The 17,417-nt window shown below is 40.7% G+C and overlaps 1 protein-coding gene across 2 annotated transcripts in view; it reads right to left on the reverse strand.

Moving 5' to 3' along the window:
• The window catches only part of Ube2u (ubiquitin conjugating enzyme E2 U), a 65,523-nt gene that overhangs the window by 26,929 nt on the left and 21,177 nt on the right, over positions 1-17,417 (reverse strand). For both annotated transcript variants that reach the window (XM_076934615.1, XM_076934614.1), the window contains one exon: positions 7,375-7,423. In XM_076934615.1, the coding sequence (XP_076790730.1) occupies positions 7,375-7,423 (49 nt within the window). The remainder of the gene's footprint in view (positions 1-7,374; positions 7,424-17,417) is intronic.

A 17,417-nucleotide genomic window follows, 5' to 3' on the forward strand; every position in this document is an offset into this window, starting at 1 on the left:
GTTCAACATTTAGATAATTTGATGCATTGACCATACTTTTTTAGAAGTGGCAATAAACAAAAGAATTTGGAGGAGGGTAATAAAACTTTTGTTTCAAAGTCATCAGGGAGTCATTTGGGGTGCAGTGTCTGCAGAAAGGAAGGAGGCATCCTAGACTCAGGAACAGCCTCAGCCATATTTGGCAGGGGTAGGGTATGATGTTCATATGCACACAGAGGCTCTTCGAGTAAGGGAAGATAGGGATGGGGTAGCTGAATTCAGTGGAGAGTTCTGACCGAGAGCAGCTGGAAGCCGTTCCAGTAAGAGAAGCTTGGTTGTACAGGCTGCACTCTTTTGCGTGCAGACAGAGAGTAGTTGAAATTGGTTGACAAGCGTGGTTTATCAGAATGAAGAGCCATCAGTGGTTCCCAAATTGCAAATTAAAGAAGAAGCTGGAGCTTGAGCAGGGGTTTCCTCAGGGGTTCACAGATGGGGGGGGGGTTTCTAGAAGACTAAATGTAGGGTCAGTTAAGAAATAGTAATGAAGGTGTGAGCTACCTTAGAATTAACAGGGGTGGGAGCATTTGAATTGTTTTGAGGAAGGTAATACAACTTTTTTTTGCTTGAAAGTCATCAGGGGGTCATTTAGGGTGGTATCTGTAGAAAGGAAAGAGGCATCCTCGGCTCAGAAACAGCCTCAGCCATATTGGGGGCTAGGGTTAGGAGCAGGTACAGACAAAAACAACATAACACTGAAGAAAGAACTGACTGGTAACCTGGCGTGTGAGCCGTTCAGGAATGTTGGGGTCAGATACTTTCCTGAAGCCCAGGAGACTAGTTTTCTATTAAAAGAAAACTTTGTGTGGGACCAAAGTAAATTATGAATGTAATTTTAGGTGTGGCTTTAGGTGACACTACGACAGAAGAGCCAAAATGACCTTTATGGGTCTGATAGTAAAATTTGAAACGGAAAAGAGAGATTGACAGATGAAGCCATTGAGGAAACCAATCTTCAAAACAGTGGTTAGAAGAGAAAGAGAGGACACCAACTTAAAGGGAGCCAGTGATGGGAAAAGGCGGGTTCACTGCCTGCAAGAAGAAGTTAATGGTGATGCTTGTTTTACAGAAGTAACGCCCAGCTCGAACTTTGTCTGGTTGAAAGCTTCTCCTGCACCACCAACTAGTGCTTAGCATCATGGTTAAGACTGCAGGATCTGGGATTAGTGGGGTGACCCCTCTGGCATGCTTAGTTATTGGCTGTGTTATTGGCTGTGACATAACAGGGGAGTTATGTCACCTTTGCATGCATATTTCCTCATCGCTAAAAGAGAGGGGGCTTTTCTCAAGAGGTCATCATAGGTATTCAGTGAGGTCACACATGAAAAGAGCCAAGTTTAGCACGTCATCATCACGCAGTCACTTGTCTTCTGAGCTGGCTTCCCATGGTGTCTCAATATTTCATCACTTCTCAAAGGCTGTAAACTGTTTTCCTACCTTCTATTCTTTAGACCAAAGAGGGTGATGCCTCTGTTTCCAAGTGATGTTTGTCATCTAGTTCTAGAGGATAAAGTCTCAGTGCTTTCGAACAAAACTTGAGGCTCTTCATCAGCTGGCCACGCCCAGCTCCGTCTTCTTGCAGTGTCTCATTGCTCTCTTCAGAGCCCCCATCTTGTGGGAGTTCCTGTAAATCTTGACTATTCTATAATATTTCACTTCTGTTTCTGTGGAAATTTTTCTAATTAGAGATCACCCCATCTTCTTTTCATCCCATACTCTTACTCATCAAAGTCTGGGTTGAGTCAAACAATTGTGTATGACTGATGCCATAGGGGACACCCCGGGGGTTTGCCTCCTCAGTTTCTCTCATGCTCTCCCCAGCACAACATGTGGAGACTCAGTTCTAAATGAGAGCACTGTTGAGAGCTCAGGCTGTCTGACCAGGGCATTTATTTCAGTAATAGGAACAGGAATTACAAAGATTAAACTAGGACTGGCGTGGTGGCTCTGTGTGTAAGGACATTTGCCACACAAGTTTGAGGACGAGGACCCAAGTTCAGGTCCCAGCATTGATGTAAAAACTTTGGCATGGCTGTTTGTACCTGCAGTCCCAACATGGTTGCGGGTCTAAGACAATAAAATGGCTAGGGCTTCTGGGCTAGCCAGCCTAGTCAAAAAGTGGCAAGCTCCAGGTTCAGTGAGAGGCCTTGTCTCTGGTGATAAGACAGAGAATGATAGAGCAATCCACCCAGTGTCTTCTCTTGGTTTCCACGTGAATGTGCACACATACATACACGTGCACATGTGCACATGCACACACACATGCATATCAACATGAGCACGCATGTATTCTCATATGATCAGAGCGAGGCTCACTGCAACATTGAAGTACAGCACATGTTGGTATCAGGTCAGCCCAGTTTGTTTTGCCTGTCTCGCTAGTCTTGCCCTTTTACGCTCCTAGGAAAGTGTTAGAAGTAGCTTGTAAGGCTCTGGGGGAAAAACCATCATATATAACATGGAGTCTTTCAAGCAACAAGTGCTGGCTGTTTCTCATCCTTATGTCTTTCAAATTTTGTCTCAGAAATACTTTGAAGATCTTGGTATAGGTGTCATATCTTTTGTTACATTGTGATACTCTTACAGTGACAGCCTTTTCTTGCTAGTGGCACACCCCTATAAACTCAGCACTGGGGACACTGAGACTAGAAGATGGTATGTTATCTCAGAGACTTTCCTTTCCTATTCGGTTAGTTGTGTGTATATAGAAATGTAGCTTATTTAAAAATATTCCTCCTGTCCCTAGAGTCTTCGCTATCTGTATTTTACTTACCAGTTCTCAAGTTCTCTGTACTTACTTGGTTTTAACTATGGACATACTCAGGTCATTGGTAAGAAACTAATCTGTAGTAGTCCCCTCTCTCCTTAGCCATGGTTTTACTCTCTGTAGTTTAGTTACCTGCGGTTAACTCAGGCACAAAAATGTTAAGTGGAAAACTCTAGAAAAAACCATTTTGTAAGTTTTAAATCGCTCACAGTTTAAGCATCAGGATGACTCTTGTGCCATTTCTCTCTATCAGCTGGAAGGAGACTCAGCTTCTCACCCAGTGTATCCACTCTCAATGTGCTTCCTGCCCATCTATCACCCAATAGCCATTTAGATGATCAGACAGACTGCTGCAGTGGTAATCTATATCACCATGCCTGTAAAACTCACCTTGCTTCACTTTTTCCCTAGGCATCCATCAACTCCCATCATGACAGGGAGAGTGAGAGTTAATCTATGTTTTATTGAAAAGGTCAATAAAATAGTTTAAGAGAGAGATACTACATTCACAGTACTTTATTACAGTATGTTGTCATAATTGTCCTGTTTCAGATTACTTATTTTTTAAGGTTTATTTATTTAACTTTATGAATATGAGTGTTTTGCCTGCATTCATGTACTGTATACCATGTGTGTTCCTGGTGTCTCCAGAAGTCAGAAGAAGGCATTGTATTCTCTGGAACTGGAGTTAGTGATGGTTGGGAGCTACCATGTAGGTGCTTGGAATAGTACCCAGGTCCTCTGGCAAGAGCAGCATGTACCCTAAACTGCTGAGCCACATCTCTAGTCCTGTGTCCCAAAACATCTTTTAAAAGGTCAAAGAGAATCAGGCAGCAACACTTATTGCTCTCTCTTCTTCTGCAATGTGACCAGCAGCCACCATGATCATGACTGTGAGCTTGAATAAACCCTTCCTTCGTTAAGGATTCTTGTGAGGTGTATTGTTACAGTCACAAGACAAGTGACTAAAACAGATGTATAGGGGAATATGTATATTTTCCCTCCTTCCCAGTTTGGTATACTATGTATAGGGTCTTGGAATTTGCTCATTGCCTATGAATGAGCAAGGACTACCTACTGTGGTTAACAGTTGTTGGGACATAGGCTTTTTTTGCATCATCCTCTGTAAAGAAAGCCTTTGCTCCCCAGTCCACAGGAGAGTTCTTGTCCTGCTTTGATGGGAGGCAGAGGCAGAGGCAGGTGAATTTCTATGAGTTTGAAGCTAGCCTGATCTACAAAGTGAGTTCCGGGATGGAAAGGGCTATACAAAGAAACGCTGCCTCAAAAAACAAAAACAAAAACAAAAACAAAAACAAAGAAACAAAACCAAAGAGACCTCAAGTCTGGGCTCCCTGTGTTCCTTTCCATGTCCTGTCAAGAAAGCTATTTCTGCTCAATATTGCCTTGTCATCTTGGACACAGTGCCATCATGCTTATTATATTGTATCAATGCAACTCAACAACAACAACAACAAACAGTCACAATTCAACAAGACACCAAATTGCATGCACATACAAAATGTGGGTACAGAAACTAGTGATTTGGTTCTAAAAAAACATTATAGACTTCTAAAGGAAGCCTAGAAAGAAAAGAAAAGGCTGTAGGGGAAGAAGCTTCTGCTCAAAGTGACTCATTTAAATAGAACTCACTCTGACCTTAGAATTCTTCAGATTCCTTCTTAGCTACACTACTAGTATTTTCCCTGTGGCCTTGGGCTTCTGGTGGAAGATGTTTCCTACACTGTCCTTGTCCCTGCTGTCTCTCTTGCAAAAGAGCTCTGCATTCTAGAATACAAGGCTCATGAGTTTAGGGATCACATATTGTAAGGGTGTGTCCTCAACATTGGGGTATAGTGCTTGCTATAGTACAATATGTTCAGAGAATGAATTTTAAAGATACAGATAAAGTACCTGTCCTTCCATGGGTGGAAAAGCCTGCCATGCAACTGATGAGTGGTATTCTGGACAATATGCATGAATTTCAGCTGATTGTACATGGTCAACGTCAACAGAAACCCTGATAAACCCAAGATTCTTGAGAGAAGGCCAGTTGCACAGCTTTTGAGCTAAATTTGAAGCAAACATTAACTAAATACTGGCCAGGATAATGGAATCAGGCTGGGTCCATTCTGGGGTTCCAGAAAATGGTGATGAGACATAGCTTGCAGAGGCTTGAAAAGGCAAAATCATAAGGCCACAGTCTTTTCTTCCCGCCCACAGGTGATAAAGCACAGCACATCTGGTGCCGTGGGTCAAACAAACTTGTTTAGGGGAGCAAAAACACGTGGCTTGCTATCTTTTATAAACAACAGTCTCCAGTATTTCAGGAAGTATCTGCCTTTGGGCAAGTAGGGCTTGCAGGTAAATTTTGGCCCTTACATCCCCTAGTTCAACACTGACAAAACATCCCTGCTACATTCTATGCAGCTGATCATACTCTGCTTGAGTTTTGTCTTGCCTTTTGTATTCAGAGGCTAACCTCTGGAATACATTTCTATACATACGCATTTCTTCCTGCTCATGAAGGCAATGCGAATCTCCAACCCAATGGATTGGATGTCATAATGTTAAGAGCAGTATATCTCTTTGAATAACCTCTCCAAGACCTCGTTGTGATGCCTTATTTCAAACTAAAATGTAGGAGCCATCATAGTGCCTCAGTGGGCCTGAGTTCAACCCTTGGGGACCCTGGGGGGGAAAAGCTGATGTAGTAATATGCATCTGTGACTCCAGCCCTCTTAAAGACAAACGAGAGGCAGACAGGGGAATCACCCTGAAGCTCACGGGCCCTCTTTCCTGAGTATACCATTCGGCAGCAGAAATAAGAGAGATCCAAAGACCCTGCCTCATCAAGGTTAAAAAGAGGACTTAGAATAACTCCTAAAAGTTGTCTTCTTATCTTCAAATGAATGGCATGCCCCCCCCCATCTCATACACACACCACCTGAACACACAAACACCAATAAATAAATAAATAAATAAATAAATAAATAAATAAATAACAAGTGACCCAAAAAGAGAAGGGAAAATTGAACGTAGCATATCAGGAGTAAACATGGATTGTTACTGAAGTCCTGACTCGCTAGCCCCAATGCTGTCCTATCTGAAGGCTTCTCTAGAGAATTCAGAGCTGCACAAAGGGAGCTTGGTAAACCAGACCTGATTTTGGGTCATTTGTCTTTGTCTATGTTCAGAGGAACTGCTGAAACCAAACCAGAGACAATCTTCTGATCAGGTCCTCTGGTCAATTGCTGGTCAATGCTGGCACTCTGTGATGGATACTGCAAATAGTTAAACCACGAGCAGAAAGAACTTTGGCTGTTCCAGCAATATTCGTGTTTTATAGATGATAAAACCACATGTGTGCACTTGACAGTGCTCAACAGAGTGTGTTCTGTGCAGGATGGGGAAGGTGCTCTAGACTCATGACATGCTAGGCAGACAGCAAGGCCTTCACTAAACCCCAGCCAAGCAGACCTCTCTCTCTGGACTGTACATGATCTTTCTACACGTTTTCAGGACCATGCCATAAGCAGAAGCTACTTAAGTGGCTGAAGTTTGCTTACCTTTACTATAATTGCCAGTCAGGGAAACCTGGGCTAAATCAAGCTCGACGATTTCCACACTAGCTAATTGGCTTTAAGTTTAGAGCTCAAGAACGTAAGGGCTGGAACACTTTTTGCCAAGTATTTACAATTTAGAAGACTCTATAGATTGCATCTTGCTCAGCTCCTCAAAGCCAACCTAACGCTACACTGTCAGGCTATTCTTTAAAAGGTACACTGGGGGCTGGAGAGATGGCTCAAGGCTCTAGGGTTTTGCTGCTATTCCAGAGGACCAGTTTTTGTTCCCAACAAGAAATCACTGTAAAGCCCATAATCTCTTAGAATTCCCCATTGAGGGCAGGGATCTGACATCTTCTTCTGGTCTCTCTGGGCACTGTGTTCATGTGATCCTCAGCTCCCATGTACATGGAATTAAGAATCAAAATATAAAATCTATAAAAAGACAGACAGACAGACAGACTCTGATAATAACTCAGTTTTCTTAGCTACAGTTACCCTTATGTTTTTCTAGAATGCTTGGAGTTTTATGATCTATAATGGTTTATGCTTATTCTATCAACAGCACATTTTCCATTTAAAAACTACAAATAAAAATAGACCAGTTCATTACAGATACACTGAAGTTAGATTTAATAGAAAGAGCTCAACAATTTCCCACATTCTTCCAAAAAAACATTTATTATAAGAGAAACAAAGAATTCCCTTTCTAAATTAAAAGACATAAAACGCAGGGCTGGGGAGAAGACTCGGCAGTTAAGAGCACTTGCTGGTCTGGCAAAGGCTAAGAATTCACTTCCCAGCAGCCACATTAGGTGACTCAACCCCCTGAAACCACAGCTTCAGAGGATCTGGTGCTCTGTTTTGTCCTCTACAGACATCTACATTCACATAAATAAAATAAACATAAAATTTTTAAAACGTTTTCATTATAAACTGTAAGAACAGTATCATTTAGTATTGGTTTGGGTTGAGAACTGACAGAGATATCTATCAAGAAAACCATACCTGATGTCCTCCCGTGGCTTTTCAGCTAACACCAGGCTGCCCTCTCTTTCTGCAAAGAGAAAGGAGGAAAGAATTCTGGTGACTTGGAGTCTGAATAGGTGTTGCTCTGTGTTTTCTTCCAGAACCTCAATAAAATCCCAGCAAAGGGATAAAATTATAATGTGAAATATCGAGAAAGTCAAAGGAAAATGGTAAAAACAAACAAACAAACAAACCAACCAACCAACCAACCAGGATGGAAAGCAGAGGTCAAAGGGCAACTGTCCTGGTAGGTCCTGGAAGTCTGAAACCTAAATGCAGAGAGAGGAAAGGTCAATAGTCAGCAAATAGAACTGCACTCCAGAACTTGGGAAGAAACTCAGAAACCAAGGATGTCAGATAACTCTCAGAGGAGAGACCAGAGGCAGAGCACGGACCTGCACTTAACCATCCTCACCCAGAGAACCACATGGATTGCTTGCCCAGAGATGGAGGAGGATGCCTGAGCCAGGGAGACTCAGGGCTGAAGAGCACAGGCGTGTGTAGGACTGAAATCAGGGAATAAGTAAAAAGTCACCCTAAACAGTAAGACTCCTGACCTCCCCTTGTCTGGCTCCCAGAATCTGTCCCCTATGCCATAACTCTGGACTATTTCTCATGGCCAGGTAGGTTCTCATTACAGCAAAGCCAGCAACAAGGTCCAGCTTGATGCAGAACTTCCACTCTTTCTAATAAGATTTGTCATTGTATTTCCATTACATGAATGGACAATTAAAGATCATCAGACATTTGATCTCCCAATAAGAAAAATATAAATACATTTTCCTAAGAAGTCTCTTGATATATAATCATTACTATACCAACAAAGACATGAGTAATAGAGAAAAAATATGTTTTTAAAATCAGAGGATTAGACAGTAGGACTTGTAGGCTTAGATATTTCAAAACCTACTTCAATAGGGTTCTTAAACACCTCCCTTCTAGCCCACCACCCACCAGAGGTAGTGAAAAGAAAATGTTAATAGGACAAAAGGGGGATGTGAACTTGTTTAGAAATAGTTTTTTTTCTTTTTTGCTTGATTTCAGTCCTTGTTGTCAGGATATCAGCCGTTTGGTTCACATGAATCAGCAGCGGTAGGTAGCTCCATCCACTCACAAATACTATTCTTCAATCAGCAATAGCAGTTCAATCCAGAAGAAACCGGTAGGCATTGCCAATGGGCTTGAGTCCCCAGAAGAGGTGAGAAGCCACCAAAATATCAGAAGTTCTTTGGTGAATTTCTCTCTATGAAGTCACAACAAATTATCAGGGAAGAAGGCAAGGTGAAGCAATGCCACAGTCAGTGAAAGTGAGAGTCAGCAAAGCCCAATGAAGACCAGCAAAGAGTGGCAAGGTGAACCCATGCCACAGCGTTGTCCACTGTCTGTTGAGTGATACTTACACCCTTTCCAAACTTCACACGTCCTCCCAAGCATCTGCTTCAGCAAAACACTACATGACCCTTTTCCAGGAGGCTTCCAGAAAACACCATGTATCGGTTCTCAGCAAAATATCCTCCCATATGTCTGCTTCAGCAAAAACATCCTCTCATAATACAGTCTCCAAAAAAACAGCACAGGACACAACTGAGTCTCCAAAGAAACCAGAAACTTCCACTTCAAAGGCCAACATCAAAATATAGCTGATATAGAGGAGATCACAGAAAAAAGAGAAAGGAGAGACAGCATAAAACAAGCCACATAAAAAGAATTCCCTAGAACCACAATGGTTCCAGTTCGATATTTCCATGGCTTATTTAACATACAGTGAGAAAGAAAAAGATAAAATATAGCAAGGAATGCTGGTAAGAAATCAATGATCACAGTGAATGAGGAGATTTCTTTTTTTTTTTTTTTTAAATACCCCTGGGAAAAAAGGATAAGTCACATGTGAAGAACTGCAAATCTGAGAGCATCTGTCAAGTGATGCAGACAAATCTAGCTGCAGATGTTGGTGAGACAGTGAAGCCTCCAAGTAGAGTCAGTGGAGGAGAGATTCCATTTTTGTCATGCAGCATCTGGGTCCTTTTACTGTTAACAACTGAGCTATCCTGATGGCCTGAGATTGGGAACGAACCAAAGGTTAGAAAGACTCTTAGTGGCCTGTCACAGACCCTGGGTGAGGGAAGGCACAGAGGGGAAGTTGTGGAGAGTAGGAGGACCTGAAGGTGAATGCACCAGGAGACTCATTCAGGCTTGGGACTATAGGAGGAAGAGAGATAGCTCTATCCTTGGTGTCCAGGAATACAGATCATCAACTAAGAATGCCTAGAGTTTGATGGCTTTGAGCCTGAGTCAGAAGCAGGTCAAATTCTAAAGCCACATAGTTGTCATCCACTGCTGCAGAGCCTGAGGATTCTGAAGTTCATAGCAGCTTTTCCCCAGCAGAGGGATCAATACTCAGGGAATCTTGAAAGTAGAGTGTTGTCATTACTTCCTACACTTTTTAACATACCTAGAAGAGAGACACCCCCTTGGCTGCAGGGTCACCCAGAACATAAGATCTGGGAAGTCATGGGAAGCCAAAAGACTGACCCCCATCTAGCCTGAAGAATGAAAACTAGGCCGAGGTGTCTGATACTGAAAGGAGGAAAATGGCTTCTGTGGAGACAACTCTGATGGATATCATGAGTTTGTCCAGTACAGACTTAGCAGCAACAGCAAACACCAAAGGGACACAAGGTCAGCTGACCAGCCCTTGCTCAGAACTAGCAGGCTCCAGTGTATTAGGACCCAGTAATCAATCAGCTACTCCCTCCCCTCAGCCTTGTTCTGTTCTTTTTAGTGTGATTCCCTGATTTACCTAAATATTTTAAAGGAGTTTAATTTGTTGTATCTTTTAAATTTTTAATGTTTTTTGTTTCTCCCTTCATATATTTATCTAATTCTGTTTATTTTTTCACTACTGAGTATTTTCTTTATTTTTTTTCCTTTTTCTTTTTGCTCGTTGTATTTTCTCTGTACCCACCACCTACATTTAGTAGTACTTTGATTTTGACTTATTGACATTTTTCCTAAAACACTGATGGTTTTATTATTATTCTCCTTCTTACATTTATCTAATTTTGTTTTTGATGACCATCTTAGGATCAAATTTGGCAGCAGATAGGCAGACATGGCACTGGAGAAGTAGCTGAAATTTATATGGTGATACAGCAACCATGGTAGAGAGAGAGAAAGAGAGAGGGAGAGAGAAAGAGAGAGAGAGAGAGAGAGAGGAAAAAGGGGGAGGAGAGAGAGAGAGAGAGAGAGAGAGAGAGAGAGAGAGAGAGAGAGAACCTGACATGGGCTTTTGAAACCTTAAAGCCCAGTCCCAGTAACATAGCTCCTCCAAAAAGGTCATGCAAGCCTCTTCCAACAGTGACACACCTGCTAATTTTTCCCAAACAGTTCTACTAACTAGGGAGCAAGCACTCAAACATACGAGCCTCTGAGGGCCGTTCTCATTCAAATCACTGCATCCTATATGATCGTCTTTTCTCTCCCTGTCTTTAATGCTCTTTGCCATTCTCCAAATTCTCTCCTTCATGTGTTTAACCTTGCTTCTCACCAGCTTTCCCTTTCTCCTTTTCAAATTTCATTTATTTATCATTTCCACACTTAACTGATTTGTAGCTTCATAGCACAAGCTATAAGAGTTTTGTTATTTTGGGTTTTGTGGTCATTGGTGGGTATTAGTGAATTACAATTGACTTCGAGTGCTATGTTAGTTGCATATTTCCTTGTTGAACAAATACATGGCAAAAGCAACTTAAGAAAGGAAGGGTTTGGTTTGACTCACAGTTTGAGAATATAGTTCACAGTGGCAAGGAAGGCATGATGGAAGAAGCTGGAGACAGCAGGGCACATGGCATGCACAATCAGTGAATGAGGAATGCTAGTACTTAGCCCCCTTTCTTTTATTCAGTCTAGCAGCCAGGGTAGTCAATTAACCTAATCTAGAAAATCTCTCATATATATGCCTAGAGATTTATCTCTGAGGTAACTCTAGATCCCGTCAAGCTGACCACACACATACACACACCCTTCACATACACACATGGACACAGATGTGTATACATATACATACACAGGTACACATACACAAATAAATACATCACCATAAGTGCATTTCCATATGTTATTTGTTGATGTTGCTAGCACAGGAGTTTATTTCTTCCTAGCTGAGTGTTATTGAAGAGATTACATGTCTACTGTCAAAACCCAGAAGCATTTACTAACCAACAGATGCATATACTGTGACCCAGAAATGCAAGAGACTAGAAAAGGAAAGTTCTACAAAAGTTCTTAACTCCTCAATTCCTAAAATGAAAGATGTTGAAGTAAGAAAGATTTCAGATGACAATTTCAAAGGTTTTGTTATAGATTCTGCTTAGACCCAACATGACTCAAACACCAGATCAACAGAAAACAAAAATTTATTGTAATCAAGCCACTATTGATAGATCAGGGACATAGAACAGACTTGGAGACTGAACTGTGACCCAGAGACAGAATGTTACAGAGATTTTAAGCTTGAAAACCACAAACATCTATGTTAAGTTACAGTTACAATTTTCCACCAATCAGGATTTAGAAACAGGAAACTTTCTTAGGAACATTTCCCTATGTGGTACATGTATCCTGTTTCTCATTGGTTGGGGAGGTGACTTGTGGTGGGGTGACTTGCCTAGCATTCATGTCTCAAGTTGCCAAGCAGGATGTCAGTTATCCACATACAAGTGTCTCTCTGCCAAGCAGGATGTCAGTTACCTAGGGAGGTTTTTGGAAACTTAGCCTTTATTTGATCCCTATTCAATATGAAAATTTTTCTCAAAATGGCTTCAGTTTGGTTCCTTCTTACAGGTTTTGGGGTGAAATTGATCAGTGACTCGAGAGACAAGCAAGCAGATGAATTCAGTCCAGACCCAGAAAAGAAAATGAGCAACAGAGAATGAAGTGTCAAAATATGGATTAGAAATCAGGCATAGAGTCGAAAAAAAGTCAGCAACATGGAAGAAAATTTCAGCAAGGAAATTGAGATTCTTAAAAAGACAAGTTTTGAAAGTGAAACACTTAACAAACCAAAAACAAACAAACAAACAAACAAACAAAAAAAAAAAAACCCAAAAACACACAGTGGAAAACACAAATAGAATCAACCAAGCAGAAGAAAGGATATCAGGACAGGTCGATAAAACACTGTGCTAGTAAGGAATGTATCAAATGGGGATGGGATAGCATGACTGTTGGGAGCCTACCCCTAGCAGAAAGCGGCTATCATCTTTACAGCCATCTTGGACCATATACCCTGACAAGAGACTTGTTTTCAACAGCCTACAACAGCTGAGCACACTCTGATAAACATCTTGTTTTTCTCACATACCTTGTTTTGTTGTTTTGTGCCCCCAGCTGCAAGGCGCACGTGGTAAAGTGTCTTCAGCTGCATTCCTCTGCTTGTGCTTATATAGACCCATGCTTTCCTTTCAGTAAACGGGACTTGATCACACACCCTGTCTTGTCTCCATTCTTCGTGTCTCTTGCCCCTCCATCCCCACTCTCTCTCTTGCTAGACCCTGTTGACTGACCCTGGGACCCAAGCATGGGGCAGTGTGGGCCAGATCACATGACCATGGCATTTAGTGATACAGAAACAGACCAGGCCAGAGAGATGTTCAGTATGAGCTTCTGCACAAGCTTGGTGACCTGGGTTTGAGGCCCAGAGCCCACATAAAGGTGGACAGAGAGATCCAACTCCATCCTCTCATCCCCACATACATTTAGTGGCATGTGCAGAATGACACTGCACACCCCACAATAATAATATGTGAAGTTGAAACCGAGAAAAACAAAACTAAGAATACAAAGAATAAAAGAAAGCATAGAGAATCATTTAAAAATGATAACAGAAAATTTCCCAAAACTAGAGGAAGAAAATCACATTTTCACACAAGAAGCATTTAGAATCCTAAGTGAATATGACCAGAGAAGAGCTTCATGACACATACTCAAGATGTCAAAAATAAAAGCAACGGCTCATCAAGAACTTAAGAGAGTGACACCCAAGAGGCCAAGTGTCAGGTCTGTCAATGATCTACTTCAATCCTAGACAGAAATTGCCTACCAAGACTGCTATATCCACCGATGCTATTTTTAAAATGATAGAGAAATTAATACATTTAAAGATAAGTACAAATAAAGCAGCACTGCCAAAGACACTTATAGGAATTTTACACACAGAGGAATGAGAAAGGCATTCTTTATCATGAGAGGATGGGAAAGAACACATTTCAGGGAGAGATTGATGGAATGAAGGAGAACTAGGAAGGAATCCACCATGTTCCACAGGAAGGCAGCAAATTCTTAATACTAACTGAGGAAACAATCTAGCCAATCAGCAAAACAATAATCAAATTACAGAAAGTAGGAAATCTCTATACAATAAAATGAAATGTAAATGGCTTCAGCTCACTAATACAGAAACACAGACTGTTTGTATTTAAAAAGCTAGATGCAAACTTCTGTTGTCTCTAAGAAACACACCTTAGTAGAAAACACCCACAGGCTGAAAATCATAGAGTAAAAAGCAATCAAGTGAATAAAAACTAAAATTATCTTGCATAGACATTCTGATGACAGATAACTGACTTACACTGCATTGAGTCAGAAGAGATAAAAAATGGCATTATATATTACTAAAGAAAACAATCCACCAAGAATATAAAACAGTTATAAATATAACCACCAAGAACGTGACTCTTAATTTTTTAAAACAAACACAAATGAATATAAAGGATAGAGCAGCCCTGATATGATAAAATGGATCATTTCATTATTTCACTCATCTCTAGATTTATCCAAACTTGAAATTCCAGAGTTAATCTATATCATTGATCAAAGGAACTTAACAAATAGCTGCAGAATATTTCATCCATAAAAACAGAATATCCTCTTGTCAGCAGCCTACTGTACTCTCTATAGGTAAGTAGACCACATTCTAGTCTGCAAATCAAGCTTTACCAAATACAAAACAGTCAAAATAATTTCATATATTATTAGATTATAGTGCAGTTAAAGTAGAAATCAATAGCAAGAAAGACTAAATAGAGACTGAACAATACACTTCCCAAAGGACCATTGAAGAAACAACACATCCTAATCCAGAAGCATCAGATGGAGAGAAACAATAAAGATCAGGGCAGAAATTAATGAAATGGGGGCTAAAAGAATAATGAATAAAATTAATCAAGATACACAGATCCCTAGCCAAATAACCAAAATAGAGAGAACATCCAAATTAATAAAATGAGGTATAAAAAGGGTTAATATGAATTCCAATGGGGGGGGGGCAGAGAATTATTAAGGAGTACTTTGGAAATTTACACTTTCAAAAAATCTTGGAAATCTAGAAGAAATAGAAATTCTTACACACATATGACTTACCAAAATAGAGTCAAGAAGATTTAAGCCACTTAAACAGATCCACAGCAGTCAAGGATCTGGGCAGTAGTTAATATAAGAACAATGCAAAATAAGGAAAAGTCTAGGTCCAGATGAACTCACTGCCAGGTTTTATCAGACTTTCAGTGAAAGTTAATACTCTTCAAACTGTTTCATGATGTAGGAAGGGAAGGAACACTATGAAAGTCATTCTACAAGGTAGTTATGACTGTGATACCAAAACTGCATAAGGATACAGCAAAGAAAGAACACTACAGATCAATTTCCTAGATGAACACACATTTCAAAATTCTCAAATATTTCTTGCAAAGAACATTGGAAAACACATTGTGAGATGTGAGGTCATCTCACACTGTGATTGTCCTAGTTAGCTTTAACTGTCAACTTGACCCAGCCCAGAGTCACCTAAAAGGAGAAGCCTCAATTGAGACATTGCCTGTATCGCATGGTCGTGGGTACATCTGTGGAGGACTGTCTTATTACCATCGTGTGTGGTGCCATTCCCTGGGCATGGAGCCCTGGGGTGTCTAAGAAAGCTAGACCAGCAGGAGCTTGAGTAAGCCAAGAAACACCACGGTTTCTGCTTCAAGCTCCTGGTTGACTTCCTGCTCTGCTTTCCCTCAAGAACAATAGACTGAGACCTGAAAGTGTAAGACACATAAACCCTTCCCTACCCTATACTTCTTTTGGTGAGAGTATCAAATCACAGCAACAGAGATCAAGTGAGAACAATGACCAAATTGATTTCTTCCACAGATGCTAAGTTGGCTAAACATCTACAAGTCTATAAGCATAACTTAGACATAAATAGACTTAAGGACAGAAGCTATGTCATCATTTCAATAATAAAAAAGAAAAAAACCCTACAAGCAAGTTCAACATTTCTTCATGATAAAAGTCTTTAAAAAAGTAGGAAAAAGGAGTGGAGAGTTGGTTCAGTGAGTAAGAGCAAGTGCTGCTCTGGTAGAGAACCTAGTTCTAGTCTTGGCACCCATGTGGTGGCTCACAACTATGTGTAACTCCAGTTTCAAGGGATCTAATGACCTCTCCTGGTCCTGGCAAGCACCAGGCATGCACGTGGTACACAGACATATATGCAGGCAAGTGCTCATACACTTAAAATAAAAATAAACCTTTTTTTAAAAGTTCAAAACCCTAGGAATATTTTGTGTGTGGTGGTACCTGCTTTTGATGCACTTGGGAGGCAGAGGTAGGAGGTCTACATAGTGAGGTCCATGTCAGTGCAGTGAGACATGACAGGAAGGGGAGGGACAGGGAGAGAGAGACCAGGGATACAACAAACATATAGCAACATAATAAAGGTTATATGAAAAACCTATAGCCAACATTAAGCTAGACAGGTAAAACAGAGGTTTTCTTTACAACTTAGAATGAGACAAGGATGCCTAACCTACACATGTAGTTTTCTTTTCAACATAGGTCTCAAAGCCTTAGGTTGGAGCAAAAAGACACCAAAAGGAGGCTGAAGAATGCTGGCTGCTCTACCAGAAGACTCAGGTCTAATTCCCAGCACCCACACGGTGATTCACAACCACCTTTAACTCTCTTCTGGACTTCTTGGGTACACTGCATGCATACTGTGCACAGGCATTCATGCAGGTAAAACACCAGTTCACATAGAATGAAATAAAATTATAAGTTTCCAGCCAACTTTAATCTTTGCTGAAGACCCTAAATACACCATCAGAAAGACTTTAAACAAAGCAACAGCATGCAAAAGCACCTAGAAAATTAATAACTGTATTAGTATATTAGAATTCTTTTGTTACTGTGACTAAATACCCTGATGGGGAGCAATAGTTTAAAGGGCAAAGAGGCTTGTTTTTGGCTTACTGTTCCAGAACAACAAAATCTCAGTACGGCGGGAAAGACATGGCAACAGTCAGGGAAAGGCAGCAAGGAGCAGGAAGCTAGCTCATTATTTTGCATCCATGCTCAGAAATAAGAGAACAGGAAGTGGGGCCAGGCCATAGAACCTCAAAGCTCACCCACGGTGGGGTACTTCCTCCAGTGAGGATCTACCTTCCAAAACGTCTTATAACTTTCTTAGTAAGTGCCATCAGCTGGGGACCAAGTATCCAGCAAACACCTATGTATGAGGGCAAGTTCACATGCAAATACAACTATAACCTTTGTATATACTAATGGTGAATTTGCTGAAAAAGAAATCTAAAAAAAAATTATGATTGGTTCAAAAATAACAGAAAAATACTAATCAAAGGAGAGAAAAGCTTTCCGCAATAAAAAATTTAAGACACTGAAGGAAAAAAAAACTTAAGAAAAATAGAAAAATCTCCTGTGACCATGGATAGGCTTAAATAATGTGAAAAATACCTATGCCACTGAAAATAATCTACATATTTATGGAAATTCCTACCAAAATTCCAATGACATTCTTCACAGAACTAGAAAACTCTATTCTAAAATTCACATGGAAGGTGGTGGGGAACATAGTGGGAGAGAACAACTGAAAACTGGCTAATGGCACACATGTTTGAGGACACCTCGGTGAAACAAAACACGTTACTTTGCACAATAACTTAAGAAATCAATAAGAACAAAAA

This window comes from Arvicanthis niloticus, chromosome 5 (assembly GCF_011762505.2).
Source record: "Arvicanthis niloticus isolate mArvNil1 chromosome 5, mArvNil1.pat.X, whole genome shotgun sequence".
NCBI lineage: Eukaryota > Metazoa > Chordata > Mammalia > Rodentia > Muridae > Arvicanthis > Arvicanthis niloticus.